Source organism: Pteropus vampyrus, unplaced genomic scaffold (genome assembly GCF_000151845.1).
Source record: "Pteropus vampyrus isolate Shadow unplaced genomic scaffold, Pvam_2.0 Scaffold15, whole genome shotgun sequence".
Lineage (NCBI taxonomy): Eukaryota > Metazoa > Chordata > Mammalia > Chiroptera > Pteropodidae > Pteropus > Pteropus vampyrus.
Genome location: NW_011888796.1, coordinates 6,405,029 through 6,420,177, shown reverse-complemented (window position 1 = coordinate 6,420,177; position 15,149 = coordinate 6,405,029). Strand labels below are relative to the sequence as shown.

The following is a 15,149-nucleotide window of genomic DNA, read 5'->3' as shown; positions in this document are numbered from 1 at the left end:
TAAGTAGGACACAAGGGGAAAATAAATTCTAGTTAAAATCACCTTGGAAATTTATTTGCCCTGAAATCTCCAGTTCTTTGGATGCTACAAGCCATAAATAGTTTTGTTTCCCCTTGCATTTGGACTTCTGTCTCTGGGTGTCAAGATAATAGGCGATTTCATTTATTTTTCCTTCATTTTTCATGTATGCACTATATAATTACATTTGAACTACAAACATATAATTACTTTTATAAACAGAGAAAAAACAAAACTTTATAAATAAAGGGAAGTGAAATGGCATCAAGCTGACCCACTTCTCTTCCTGAATTTTTCCACAAACTGTTTTAACCACAGACAAGGTACCTTCACTTTTTTGCACTTTACTTACATAAAGTAGATGGATAAAACTAATCTTGGCAGTTCGTTCCAGCTTTTCTAATGTTCTAGTTTAAATTGTATCAGGAAACCAAAATGGCCTCCTGCCATATTAGTTTCTGAAGGGTTTATTAACCCTCACTGAGGTCCAGGTCCTATGCTTGGTGGTGTTAGAGATACGTAATTTAACATCTGGGCTCTGCCTTCAAAGGTTTCAGGTCCTCCATAGAAAACGATACCAAGTGCACCAAACCAGTGCAGCCCAGCACAGCGATACTGGGCAAGATGTGTGTGGACCAGGGATGCCAAAGGGGCTCCACCAGGGAGGGAGGACGTGTGCTCTGACTTTGCTGTATCCCCAATCAGATGTTTTCTGCTCATTTATGCTTTAAGAACACCCTGGCCCAGATGCTTCATCATGTGTTGAACTGCAAGTTAGATTACCTCATTTTTCCCTAGTCTGGTATATATGCCAGTAAGCTTTGCCGAGTTTCATTACAAGAGATGGCCATAGTGTGTCCAGTTTACCAGCAAAACAGTTGGTCTTGGAAAAGAGCTGTGTGTTCCTCCAGGGTTGAAATGCAAGTTCCTAAGGCTTATTATTATATTGGAGACATAGTTCTCCTTCCCAAAGACTAGTGTTTGAGCTCAGGCAGGCTGTATCATGCCCATGGGCTTGACAGAGGGATTGATGGGTGATTGAATTAACTTCTGATACCTTCTGGGCTACGCAAAATGATTAGTCAAAAAAATAAAGAGAAAAAGCCGTTAGATTCTATCTCCTTGTTTCTCCCTTAAAGACTTTGTAATCATTCTTAATGTGGTTAAATTCAAGTTGTTTGCAGTTCAGGCATGGTGCAATCAGATTTCCTCATGGGGATGCTTTTCCACTGTGACTTCTTTGACGTCAGTGACTGTTTCCTGTTGATTTGAACTTCCTGTTCACCCTCGTAGATGTCTTCGCCGGAGAAAAATTATAAGCGAGGGGCACTTATGAGAAATGCAACACAGTGCTGTTTCTGGAGGTTTCCTTTTCCTTGTCCACAGCCGGTCAATAGCACTCTGCAGCTTTTGATACAGAGTTAATGTGCTGTTCATTTAGAAATAATTCCAAAGCAATTTTTAGAAGTTGGGCAAATAAGTCTAGATGTGGCTCCCAGCTCCACATTGCTTTAAAGCAATAAGTAAATTAGCCATTAACTTTCGGTCTTGTTTCTCGTCTTTGCCTTGTTTCCAAAAAGTAATCTGCATCTTCATTGTAGTATATCTTCAAATAAAATTTATATCTGTAGATCATAGAGACTACGGATTCTTGCTTTAAACAGAAAATCTCTCTCATTTTGTTGAGAAGAAGAAATCAACTTTATAGAAGAGAATAGCTACTACAAAAAGTCTCACTGTAATATGCTTGCAGTCTATAGGAGAGCATATTTGCTTTGTAAACTCTATAGGAGAGCATATTTGCTTTGTAAAAGTAGAGAATGAATTATCATCTGATAATAGAAAATTAGAAAACCTACTGGAACTGAAACTTTGATTAACGTGTTTTGGTTACCAAATCTAGTTTTGTAACCCTTTGCTTAATTTTAACTTCTCAGAAAGAGAAGTCCTCTTTACCAGATCAAAGTCATGACCATGGCATCCGGAAATGCCCCCCAACCTCAGCAGCCGGCCTAGGCATCCTCGAACCCTCTAGGTCCCAGGCCCACACTGAGTCAAGGAGCTGCTGCAGCTGCTGTTTTGGCTGCTGTTTCATTCCTGTTTACTTGCCAGTCTGCAGACTTCACGAATGAGGCACCAACTCTCCCTCCACAGTGGGCAACTCATGACCGAGTATGGTGCAGCTCCCTGCAAGGGGCCAGAGTTCTAGGAGCAGGTGGCCACAGCAGCTGCTGAAGTGACAGTAGAGGTGGGATGATAATGAGGATAATAATAATAGTTCAATAATAATATCTGGAATGGGCATTGTCGGAAATTCTTAGCTTAAGTCATTCTATCCTCACACACCTGTGAGTTCAGCCATCTTATTATCCCCATTTGGTAGCTGAGAATTTTGAGAGAGAAAATAAGTACAGCACAGCATGAGCCGTTTTTTCCTCTCAGGCATCCTAGCTGCAGAGCCCACGGCCCTCACCCCTGCCCTGTGCTTCTCCTTGGTAACACCCTTGGGTGCTAGGGTCAAGGTCTCCTAAAGTTAGCTTAGCCCCTCTGTGTGATATAGTAATACAATAGCTTCTCTTAGTCGAGATTCTTTTCTGGGCCTGGTGCTGTGGGAGGCACTTTGCTCCTGGTTTAATCCTCACACGATCTCTGTGGTTATAAACGTTATTACCCCAGATTTGTAAATAAGGAAACCTCCCACCCCTTATATATTGGTGTGTTTCAGTTAAAATTCTCCTGGTAGCAAGTAACAGAAAGCAGCTTAACCAAGATCCTATAAAAAAGGGAGAAATAAAAATAAAGATTCAGAGATAAAGGAGGTGTATCAGGGAACCCGAGGGCAGAAATCGGCCGGGCTTCTCCAGGGATCTGAAGTTGAAAGACACGAGAAACCCAGGTTTTCCTTCTGGGCTCGCTGTGCTCCCTGACCTCTTGTCTTTGCCTCACTCTGTGTTTTCCTTTGTTCTTCTCCCTTGTCCATCTGTCCATCCATCTGGGCTATTACCACTCTGATATACCCAGACATTTCACATATTCACACCACAAAGGCAGCCTCAGCTCCCTAATGCTTGTTTCCTCATATTGCACACACAGCACAACCTAGAGTAAAACCTCTCCATCTCAGTTCCAATTTTCTGGGAGACTGTGGGAGGCCCAGCTTGATCCCGCCAGCCATTTGCAGGATGTCCAGCATTTACCCACATGACCATGCCAGGGCCGTTCTCTGAGAAAGGGATCAGTGAGCTGAACAGACACCCCCAAGGGTCTACCACACTGACCCTAGCTCATGCTCACGCCACAGTCACCCTCCTGAGGTGATATCATCTTGTCACAGGCACCACCTTAGCGTAGCACTTTCATCAACCCAGCTGTTTTGCCTTGAACTTTTCTTCATGCAATTACCCATCAGTTTTACATCCTAAACAACAACCCTTTTGAGAGGCTTTAGGGAACACATATGGCTTATACTCACAGCCACTATCAGGCCTGGGGAAGTAACAGCCCCGAATTGGTAACAGCCAGGGCAGACTTGGCCCAGGTTGTCGCGGGTTAATGGAGCCAGGCAGGTGATGACAGGAATTCTATTATTAACCAGGCACCAGCTCCTTGGTCTCTTGTAACTCACCAGCAGGGCGTGGGACAAAGGAGTTGCTTTTATTCCCCCAGGTGTTCTTCACCTGTCTTAAAGACTTGTATTTGTGGTTGGTTGAATCAGGGACAAAAAAGAGGAGGGAGGGGCAGACCAAGGGCTGGGCCACTTGGCTTTAGAACTGTGGTTAAACCTGTCTCTGGGACCTTAGTTTCCTACCAGGAAGGTTAGGACAGAATTGACCTCAGAGGAGCCAGGGGCCTCTGGGAAAGCTGGGCAGGTGTCCAGGCTCAGACTCTAGGAAACTGGACTTTAGAAAAACCGGAATGACTGTCTACACAGGCTTACATACAGAAGCAGCTGTCTGTGCTGATGCTGCCCGGGGTGGGATTTGGAAGCTCTCCCCTGCCCCCAAAGTGACTCACGGCAACCTCCATCCATGCTGCCCACCCCCCTAAACACAGGAACCCAGACGTGCTTCCTCTAGCCGCTTCACAGCACAGTGTGTGAAGTATGACTTAGCATTCACCAAGTCAGCAGAGAGGCCAGTTCTGAAATAGCACAGATGGAGGGCAGAAGGGAAGGTGGAGATTATCTTCCTCCTCCTCTCAGGACTTCAAATTCAGGTCTCTGCTTTGTAAAGGGCGTTTGCTGCGTGTGAAAGGTTTCCTTCAGGTTGAGGGAATTCGTGTCATCAGAGTGGCACTTATTTGCAGTTTTTGTAGCTGATGTTGTTTTATTGTGTGTGACAGGAAGGTTCCAACACTTACAGGTGTCGTTTTCGAGCCAAGCCCCATAGCCGCCATCTGATTTAGCTGAGACGCTGGGCCTCTGCTTGTGGTTGAGACTAATAGGATCCTGTATATATATATATAGGTCCTGTATATGAGTAGGACCGAGACCTGCATTTCTCAGCTGTGGGTGACCAAGGAATGGGGTGAAAGGAAGCACCCTAACTAGCCTTTTGCTTTTCCTACTAATACTTGCTATGAAAGTAGCAGCATGTGTTACAGTGATGCCCCACACTCAGCAGCCTCAGCACTTGGGAATGTCTACCTTTGCAGTCACTACCTCCTGCCTCACACGGGACACCTCAGCTGTTCATTCTCCTTGATCCCTCCCCTCTCCATACCTACTCTTGACTGACTCATGCTTCCTCATCCTTCAAGCTCGGGAATTGGCTCCTCTTAGAAGCCTTCCTCAAATCCTACTCCAGGCTGCTCAGATGCCCCTGCTCTGTGTCCGCATGACACCCTCTGTGCCCTTTCACTGCACTTAGCACACTGAGGTGATGTGCTCTCTCTACATGTCTGTGAGCTTCCTGAGAGCAGGCGTGGGGTCCCATTCAATTTACAATACTTGGTCCCCACCCAGGGCCTGGCATGGCATGTGCTCAGAAAACATTCCTTCTTAACCTTCAAGGAAGTGTAAAGGTCTCTGAAAGCCTCCATTCCAGAATTCAGACCCTGTATTCCCAGTGGAACCCTGGGACCCCAAACCAGAGCCAGGTGGGTCTCATTTTGGATGTTGTTCCAACAAGCCTGATGGCCTGGTTATTTTAGGGGTTAGAAAGGCCATAAAGGGAGAAGGTAGTTAGTAGTGGCCTTTAGTGGGCAGTGAGGGGTGCGAAGGCCCCTCTCTCCACAGCTGCTTTCCTCCTCCCCCTGCCTAATGGCTGCTGTCTAAGACAGGCTCAGACTGTACCTTTTCAATGTCCCATCTCTCATCTTCCAGATGAAAATTAGAAAAATATGGAGGAAGCCCATGTGACTTTGCTTTGTTTCTAACTGATGCAAGATGGAGCAAACCCCGTGAGAGGACTCAAGTCTTGCACTGAGAGAGAAAGGGTGAGGGGGCTTGACTGTGCACAGGAAAGAATTCAAGTGCACGACCAGAGTTAGAAACAAAAGTCTATTAGAGAAGGAATAACACGCCACAGACAGAGCGCAGTCTCCTCTCAGAGACAGAGAATGAGAGTGGGAGACAGACGGACAGACCGACAAGAGACACTGAGAGGGACCCTGAGTTGTCTGGGAATTCATTCGGTTTATATATCATTCTTGGTTTCTATGAATTACGGTTTAAAGACTTTGTTTACCTGTTTTCCTTGGATGGTGTGGGTATGCAGTGTTAAAGGCATGCTAGCAATCCCTGCCTTTGTTTTATTGGTGCTCTGGTTTAGCCGCAGGGAGTGAATGGTTGGGTTTATTTTGTGTAGTTTATGACTTAAAGACTCTATTTTCCCTTTGGGGTATGAGTAAATAGTTTGTTAGTAATCCCAGCAGGAATCTTCCTTTGTTCTGTAGGTTTCTGGCAAGCACTTAGCAGGCTCTGAATACAGCTCCATTTAACATTTAGTTCTCATGCCTCTTCCCTACATCGTAACTATACATGTAATTCACACTTTTGGAAATCCTCAGAGATACTGAAAAGAGTAAAGAGTAAATGTCATCCTAGATCTCACAACTGAAAGCTGACTTCTGATACTACATAGGTATTTTTTTGTCCTTTCTGTGCATATTTGCGTCTTTGGCTAGAACTGAAATGATTCACATTTATGATCTTGTTTCTTAACTGAAAACATTCACCATCATGGCCACCAGCAGCAGCAGCCACTGCTGTTTACTGCATCCTTTCTAGACTCCTCACCTGAGGACGTGCTTAATGAAATACTATTGCTAATGATGACCCCTTCCTCGCTTCCCTCACCTCCCTTGTCCCTACCACCACCACCTAATGATGATGGATCTTCTTTGCTCAATGCTAAAGACTTTGTCATTTATCTCTTCCTCCGCAAAAGAAATCTTAGAGAAATTGCTGCCGAATTTTAACCGCCTCTGCAGACATTTTAAATAAGGTGAAGAGAAGTAAGTTTGAGCAGAGGGTCTCCTCACAGCAAAAGTATTCTGATAGTTGATAAACAGGTTTTTATTTTTCTACCTTGTGACATTATTTTAGGTCTTTGATAGGATGGGCCATTACTTTTCGTTAAGTATTGTGTCTCTCTGCTGGCTGGTTTTCCCTTCCTGCTTGCTTCAAGAGTTCTATGTACCCCAAGAGATGGGAGTTGTCCCCAGTGTTCTAGGTGGTGCCAGACAGGTTAGAAATGAGACCGAATGAAAAGAAACTCATATTTTCACAGTTCTAAAGCTTATGACCTCCTTGCTGTGCATCACAGATGCACGTGCCTCCCAGCTCCTCATCCTTCATTATCTGAGAATCTGCCTCCAGAGTTGGGGGTGGGGCCGAGAAAGAGGGGCTTGAGCAGGATTAGAAGGCAGTGTTTCCGCCCCCAGACTGGAGTTTAGCCCAGGGTCTGGCTTTTCAGACTTGAGGTAGGACACTAGAAGTGGACAAAGTTTCCCTTGGAATGCCCTCATCTTTTTGATTCCTTCTGCCATAGCAACTCTTGCCAAGTACACTGAATTCCAACAGCCTAAAGAACTCTTACCTACTGACCCAGTTCCTGTAATTAGGTATTTCAAGCTACTGGAATTCATGTGACCGTCAGTCACAGCCATGAAGAAGGTGAACAGGCTGGTTAACAAAAATGTCTAAGACCGACCTACTTGCCATGGAGTGGTTCGAGGTGGCTTTATCACCTGAGTCTTCTTTGGGACCCCTTGGCCACACCTCCAAATGAACACAGCATTGGCATACAACTTCCTGTGCGGACGCAGCTCTTAGACGTGTCTCTACTGCATGTTTACCCTCAACCCCAACCCACCGCTAACCCTCTCATTCCGCCGGAGTCCTTTCTGTGTAGAAAATGCAGAGCACCATTGCTAATCCAAGCTTGTTTCACCCAACTCTGCCCCTCCACGTGTCAGTCACCCTCAAAGGAAGGCCATTAGCTTAGACAGCTTGTTGTACTTTGTTTGCTGTTATCTTACGTGGTCTAACCTGAAGAGTTGTTGTGTTGCTGTTTGGTTTTTGTTTTTGTGTGTGTAAATTTTGCTACTCCTTCTTCACTCTGAAATTCTTGCCGCTGCTTGTCAGAGAGAGATGTTTTATAGATACAGGGGATTTTTTTTTTCCCCCTTCCAATTAAGGTCTTAAAATCAGGAACAGGAGGTGCCAAGTTGTAGTGCCTTCTGATCGGGATGGGCCCGATTAAACTGGTGGTGAAGAGAGAGGTGAGCAAGAGCACACACGATCTTTGTTTATCGCTCAGCTGTGACTGCGTGATGACACTCAGAGCAAAGCTGTTGGCACTTATAACCGCAAATAAAGATGGGTTCTTTGTATAAACCTCCTCTGTGAATTGGTAAAATACCAATTTCCTTACAAAATAACATCCCACCCTCCCTCCTTCCTCAGAAAAGGCTGATCATTAGCCCTGGTTGCACTCATCCTACGGGCCTTAGTTTACATGTCACTCACTCAGACACCTCCCCTGACCCCCAGGCCGATGGCCAGATCCCATTGCTTCCTCCACTTTTTCTTCACAGGATTCACCAGAATTTGTAAATGGGCTTATTTACATGACCTTTGTTTTTTTTTTTTTTTTTCTTAAGTAATGTGTGTCTCCCACACCAGACTCTGTGGGTAGAGGCTGTGTCTGTCTTATGCCTGTCTACTCTCTGTTGGGTTCCCAGCATCTGATTTAACACCTGGCTAACCTGGGCCTCATACATGTCAGTGGGAAGGAGTGAGAAAATCCGTTGTCTTAGAGGTTCCTGAAACAAAGTGTTTTACACTGTCAATCTTGGCGATGTCACTTTTTAATTGAGACCTAAACATTTGTCACTAAGCAGTCTCAATTTCACAGTGCTTTTCCACACCGCTTGCACAGTAGTTAATACGCTGCGTCGGCGATTTTTTTAAGAGCCTGTTTCACCTGCTGGGTTGAGAGTTCCTCTGGCGGAGATGGCATCTCCTTGTCTTTATGTTTCCTCTCCTGACCCAGAAATCTTCTGATGGGCTGAATGGGATTTCCGAGGCTGTCATTAGACTGCCTTTGGCTGATTTGTCCAAAGCGTTCTCCTTTTTCTGTGACTGTTCTCTGCCCAGGTGTGATCCCTTTCTGTGATTAACCCTGCATGTTCCAGGTGAAAGGCATGTACCTTTCGATTTATGTTGCTCTCTTCCACTTTATAAAAACCTCTAATGTGGGTAGGGATAGCATCAGCCTCCTCACTTTACTAATGGTGAATGTCTAGAAGAAGTAAACGTAAGGTCACGTGGCATTTAAGGTGCAGAGCTAGAACTAGAACCAAAGGCTTCTGACACCTCCTCCACTTTTTATTTAATGTAGAAATTCAAGGCTATGTGGGACTAAAGGCGATCTGGGTATTATTCCCCTGCTCTTCCCAGGGGTCTGATTCCACCGACCCATCTTGCTTTGCTCAGCCCCTCATCAGGATGTCTCGCTGAGTTCCTCCATTTGACACCTTCTGCTCCCCATGCCACCACCCACGGTAATGCGGTGCTGGTTGGACTCTAGGCTGATTGCTATACCACGTTGGATCCTCTCTTATGTTTGTATCCAGGATCGTCTGTTTTTCGTGATGGAATTTGTGAATGGGGGTGACTTGATGTTTCACATTCAGAAGTCTCGCCGTTTTGATGAAGCACGCGCTCGTTTCTATGCTGCAGAAATCATTTCAGCACTCATGTTCCTACACGAGAAAGGCATCATCTACCGGTGAGTATTGCTTGTAGCCCCTCTCATAATTCAGCCCCTGTTCGCTCTCCTGGCTTCATCCAGCCTCCCGTTTCTCATGATAGTAAATGGAAATCTTTTGGGAATTAAATTCACAAAGATTTGAGTGTCCATTAGAATAAATGAATAACATAGTGATCAACATTGCCTGCAAACTAAAACTTGCCCCATGTGGTGTTGACGTTGACGGGCTGGGAAGAGACTATTCGTGGATCCGCTCAGCTGGGGTTTGCTTGAGAGCCTGTCATAGCCAAACCCTGCAAGGTGCTGAACATGTTGTTGCTCTTTTTTTCTGTTTTAATGTTGGAAGTGATCATTCCACTTCGAGAATCCATACCTAAACTGAAGGGTGTGGATGACTGTTGCTCTAAGTTGTAGCAAGAATCACAGTCGGATGGGGCCGGGGCTCACCAGCCGAGGATCTAAGGGATGAGCTGTCAATGAGCAGTGTCCCACTTGACGGTATTTCTCAGTAGTAGCCCCCTCCCAAGTAGTATATGATTCCATTTAATGACACACAATCTTTAGAGTACAATATACCATATGCTGAGAGGGCTTGAAATCTGATTGTTATTGTTGGCCTCAGAGCTCAAGAGCTGTCAGATGAAACTTTAGTCAGACAGAAGGTTAGGTAGGATGGGAAGCATAATAGAGTATTAGACGATTGTTACTCTTAAATTTTCCTATTTTCCCTGTTATGTGTTCTCTTCAAATCATTGTAACTTAGTTGCCACATATACTCTTTATTTCCTTTTGAGATGCAATTCTTGCTGTCCTTTGAGAAGAATTCTTTTATAGTGGAACGTGAATGTTGACATAAAGAATTTCCTGATTCAAATTTGCTGTTTATTAGCCTTGCTAAATGCTTTTCCTTTTGTGAGCTCCTGACAGAATTGACATCATTATTAAAGTGTAAGAGAGCTTTAAAAACAGCAATTCCTAAATACCCCAGAAGTCAAAACAAGAAGAGAGGGTGAGACTAGTAAAGATTGTGGCAGGACTGGCTGACGTGAGAAAGTGGGGAAGTAAAGGAGGAAAATGGGTACTCTACAAAAATGTCTTCCAGTTGATTCTCACTGCAGAGCCCTGAAACATCACCTAGATGTAGCCCTTTTGTCATGGCCCCAGGCGTGAGGTAGAGAAGAAGTGCAGAGCTGGGAGCCAGGCTGGATGGCCAGCAGCGGGAGTCACCCTCTTGAAGGGAATCAGGAATCGAAACTCGTTCTTAAGTCATAGAGCTGGCCCAGGTTGCTTTAGACAGCCTGTCCTGCGAGCTTTCTTAACTCGGCTGTGATGTTTTCCTGGAGGCTCTACAATGTAATTGTCCCTGACTCAGCATTCTGCCCAGTGAGTGCATAGTTGGTGGTGGTTGCTGATACAGTCTCTGATGCTTATGTACCAATAATATTATTTGTGTTATTTAGATGAATAACTGTGTCTTAGAATGCCTTAATAACCAACATACTCACTGGTAGTGAAGCTAGAATTCAAGCTATGTTTTTAACCACTGGGCTACACAGTCTCCTCAGGAGAGATGTAGGGTACCACTAAAGCATGGGCTTCATATATCCCTTCTGGTGACAGGGCATGAAAATGAGACAGAGTGGTGTCTTAGCCCATTCAGAGTGCTATATAACAAAGTACCACAGACTGGGTGGCTTATAAACAACAGAAATTTACTTCTCATGGTTCCAGGGGCTGGAAGCCCAAGATTAACATATTAGCCTTAATTAGGTATCTGGTGACGGCCATCTTTTTCCTGTGTCCTTATATGGCAGAAGGAGCTAGGGATCTTTCTGGAGCATCTTTTATAAAGGCACTCATTCTATTCATGAGGGCTCTACCCTCATGATCTAAGCACCTCTCAAAGGCTCACTTCCTAATGCCATCATCTTTGGGGGTTAAATTTCAACATGTGAATTTTAAGGGGACACAACATTCAGACCACAGTAGTGGGGAAAAAGCAGTAAGGTCTAAACTTGTTTTCTTGAATCTCAGAGATTTTACTTGAGCACCACGTAACATTGCTTTATGGCAGCGAGCTTGCTTTCTTCTGCAGGACACAGCTGCCTCAATCTGCATGTTTCATTTGTCTTGAAATACGAAGGATGGACCTTAACCCAGTGTAGTTTCTGGTGCAGCAGCATCCAGTCCACATCTTGATAAGTTTGATTTCAATTCTTGGTATCTGTAGTTCAGTTCTGAGAAATTTTTTTAATTTACTCTTAGACCTGAATCCCATGTGCAAGCTCTAACTGCTATGGCTGACTTTGAAGGGAATACATTTAGTTAAGATAGATTCAAATGCTATTTTTAGCCTGTGGATTTATTTCACAGGATAATTTAATTTCATTCAGGGTACTGGCCTAAGAGCAGAGTCTTAAGGATAAGCCTTTGAAAGCCAGGTCCTTGGAATTCGCACACAGTAAAGGGCACATTTGGGTCACAGAGGGTGTGAATTTGATCTAAAGTGCACAGTGAGAAACTTGGGAGCATCTGACAGCCTCATTCATTATACATGTCCCAGGATGGCCTTTATCAGAGCTTAAGTGATCTTTCTAGACGATGTCTCTGACCTATCCAAATAGTGTTGTTGTTGTTTGTTTCTTTGGGAAATTTTTTTAAGGAAAGGTGTTTATTTTCTAGCAGATTATAAAGATGGTACCACCTGCAAGTCATTGTCCAATAGGACTTTAGAAGGTAGTACCTTAGGCTACCTCTGACATGACTTCTCTCTCTGAGCCAGACTGTGCCTTGTGAGAGAAGAGAAAGACCAGTTACATTTCTCTGCTCTTCTGGTTGTATTCTGACCCTGATTCTCAGTGTGTTCATTTGCATTTCATGGAAAAACAGAAGCCCAGTTTCTGGGAGATACAGCAAGAGAAGGGTCTCCCCATTGCCTTTGGTTGGAAGGTCTGGAGCCTGCCAAGGGCCAGAGACCAGAATAAGAAAGCTGTGAAGTAAGCAGTCAATGAGCCACTTTGCTGAAGGAAAAAAAGACTATTCATTCCTTTGTCCTGGGCTTGTTGGCTGATTGAGAGCCCAGATAGGGCTCATGAATAATTTACATGGACATTGACTTTTTCTAAAGTCAGACCCTACAGAAAAATTAGGGAAACAAAGGAGCATGCATCCCATTTTACCTGCTCTCTAGAATGACAGGTGCCATTCCTATTATGTTTCGTAAGCTATATTCAAGGGGAATTCTGCCCCAAACTCCTGAAGCCAGCAAGCAAACGTTGGATTTGCTGTTTTTGACAAAACGTGGAATGTATCTAAAATATGTTGAGTGAGGAAGAATTTACAGGCAAATAGTTTAAATTTTGATTCTTCCTTACCATGTTACACTTGAACACACAGCACACTTCAACACGTAATTTCCAACTCATGAGTCTGACCATTTGGTGCTGTACACAGTTCTTGGCATGCTGGGTTCTTGGACGCATGATAATCAATATTTAGTCCTAAAGCTCCAAGTACTTACAGTGGTAATTTTCTGTCCCATTTTCCAGATGTGGAACTGGCCCACAGAGGCAGACTCTCAGACCTGACATGTTGTACTCATATACTTATGAGCACAGTAACTTTTAAAGAAAATCACCTTTGATTTTTCCTCAAATAGAGAAGACAACTCCACCTAATTTCACCTTTTTTCTAATTCAGAATTTGGAAAGATTAGCAATATCTTTCTCAGATAAGATCTATTAAGTTAGCTGGATCTGCATGAATATACCAATTTCTAATGTCATCTGACTCTTGTTTCTCACGGATATCATAAGAAACTATCAGGTGTCTTGCTGACTCCATACCTGTATGATTTGAAGTGAGCTGAGCATAGCTTTGCTCGGAGAGGCCCCAGTGAGGCCGCCGCCTCTTTGAGCATCGCTTTCATGTCTAAATTGACAAGTCGTCTGTTTCCAAATCAGTTTGTGTGTTGGATCAGTGATAAATATCACATGCTTGCATCATTGCTCTCTGATATCTTCCTCTCCCCTTCTCGAAAACTGTGGCGACATCTGTCTGATTCCCATCTCCTGGGACCTTTCTTATTACTGTTTCTTCTCAGCAGACTTTCAGAGTCCTTGAATGCATTTCTTTTGAGCCTGGAATATTGAACTCTTACTGTTACTTCACCTGTATTGGGATTCAGTTCTATCTATTCTGCTCATTCCAGTAGGAAAAGTCTTCTTTTTAGATAAAGATGAAAGTCAAATTTAGGAGCTCGGTTTTCCTTTTGCCACCTGAGAAGGTCATTCCTCCTCCTCCGAGAAGAGGGCCTGCTCTTTCTTGATTGGCTGGCTGCAAGGACAGATACAGATTGTCATTTGTTATTTTCACATAGTCCTTGTTTCCTCAGGAAATGCTAACCATGGGGATCTCAGTACGTTAGTCACTTTCCCATGAGATGCTGACTGTGAGCCCTTACCCAAGATTGTTACTGGAACTGGGAACTTTTTAGTCATATTCCTGTCTCCCAACTTAGCGTGTCATGCTTGATCTGTCAGATGGTAGCCTCATTCGGTGCCTATTTTGCCACTGTCACCTTGACTCCTAAGATCCTTTTTCAAGGGTGTGATGGACATCTCAGACACTTATTAGAATAGCTCGATATTTCCCCCCAAGTGAAATTCATTGGCTACTTTTCTCTTCCCTCACGCAACCTTTGGAGATATTTTACAAAAGTTTATTTAGCATCAACTCTGCCAAGGATATGGATGCGATAATGAGGAAAAACAGAAATGCTCCCTTGTGGGGAGTATGGTCTAGTGAGAGAGAAAGACATCAATTCAATAATCATACCAATAGAAACTTCGAACTGTGACCAGTGCTACAAAGAAGAGGAATGTATTGCAGTGAATGAAAACTTCTAATAGTGATTCAGTTTTATCATGATTATTAAGCTGAGGTAACCAGTGAAGAGAAGGAAAGAACATTCACGATAAGGAATAGCAACTGCAGGTGCCCAGTGTCAGGAGGAAGCATGGCAAGTTCAAGGGCTTTTAAAGAAGGCTAGCATATTTGGAGACTAGGAAGCATATCTTCCCGCAATTGGCATTTCATTATCCTAGAGTGTTGACTGTCATCTGTTGGCTTCAAGATTTTATTAGGTACTCCTTGTAAATAATTTATTTAAAAGTTAGGTACAGCTTGTCATGTTGCTAATCCCTGGGGAGCCATTCATTCACAGTGAGTTCCTTGTGTCCGATTCTATGTATTTATCTTCAACAATGGAATTATAAAATATTAGAGCCAGATGAGACTTCCAAGAGTTAACTAGTGCCAAGTTCTCCTTTAAGATGAGGTAATTCAGGTCAGAAACATTCAGACAGTAAATTGCTTCTCAGAATGGATGCTTTCTTAGGATGGCTCGCTTGCAATTTGTTTTCCATCTCCAGAAAAAAAAAAAAATCACCATTAGAAAATTTTTCAGTTTTCAACTTACTGCTGACATGAAGAGCTAATCAAGACGTCTGGAGGCATTTAATACTGTTCACTCCATTTCAATGAGGAAATGCAGTTGAGCTCAGAATGTATCTTCTGAACTCCCACTTATCTTAAGAGGTATACAAAAGGAGTAGATGTGGTGTCTTCCCTTTAAGGTTCTTTCTGTGGGGTAGGAGAGATGGCTCATAGATAAGTAATGGCAGATGGGTTCTAAATTGGAGTATGCCCAGGATATTATAGGAGCACAGAGGATGACCACTTAGCCTAAGATGAATACTATCAAGTAGAACAGACACTAAGTAGAATAGTACTTAGTGACTGGATAGATCCAGGGAGTGAAGAAGAAACCTGGGATCGTTCCCAGGTGTTTAGAAGGTTTAGTGGATGATGGTACCATTAGCTAAGAGAGATTATGAGCCCAGGAGATCTAGG

General features: G+C 43.7%; 1 protein-coding gene across 1 annotated transcript in view; it reads left to right on the top strand.

The window, feature by feature from the left end:
- Positions 1–15,149, top strand: part of PRKCH (protein kinase C eta) — a 205,183-nt gene that overhangs the window by 137,876 nt on the left and 52,158 nt on the right. Inside the window, exons 10-11 of the mRNA XM_011386242.2 lie at positions 5,071–5,075; positions 9,100–9,254. Of these exons, the coding sequence (XP_011384544.1) occupies positions 5,071–5,075; positions 9,100–9,254 (160 nt within the window). The remainder of the gene's footprint in view (positions 1–5,070; positions 5,076–9,099; positions 9,255–15,149) is intronic.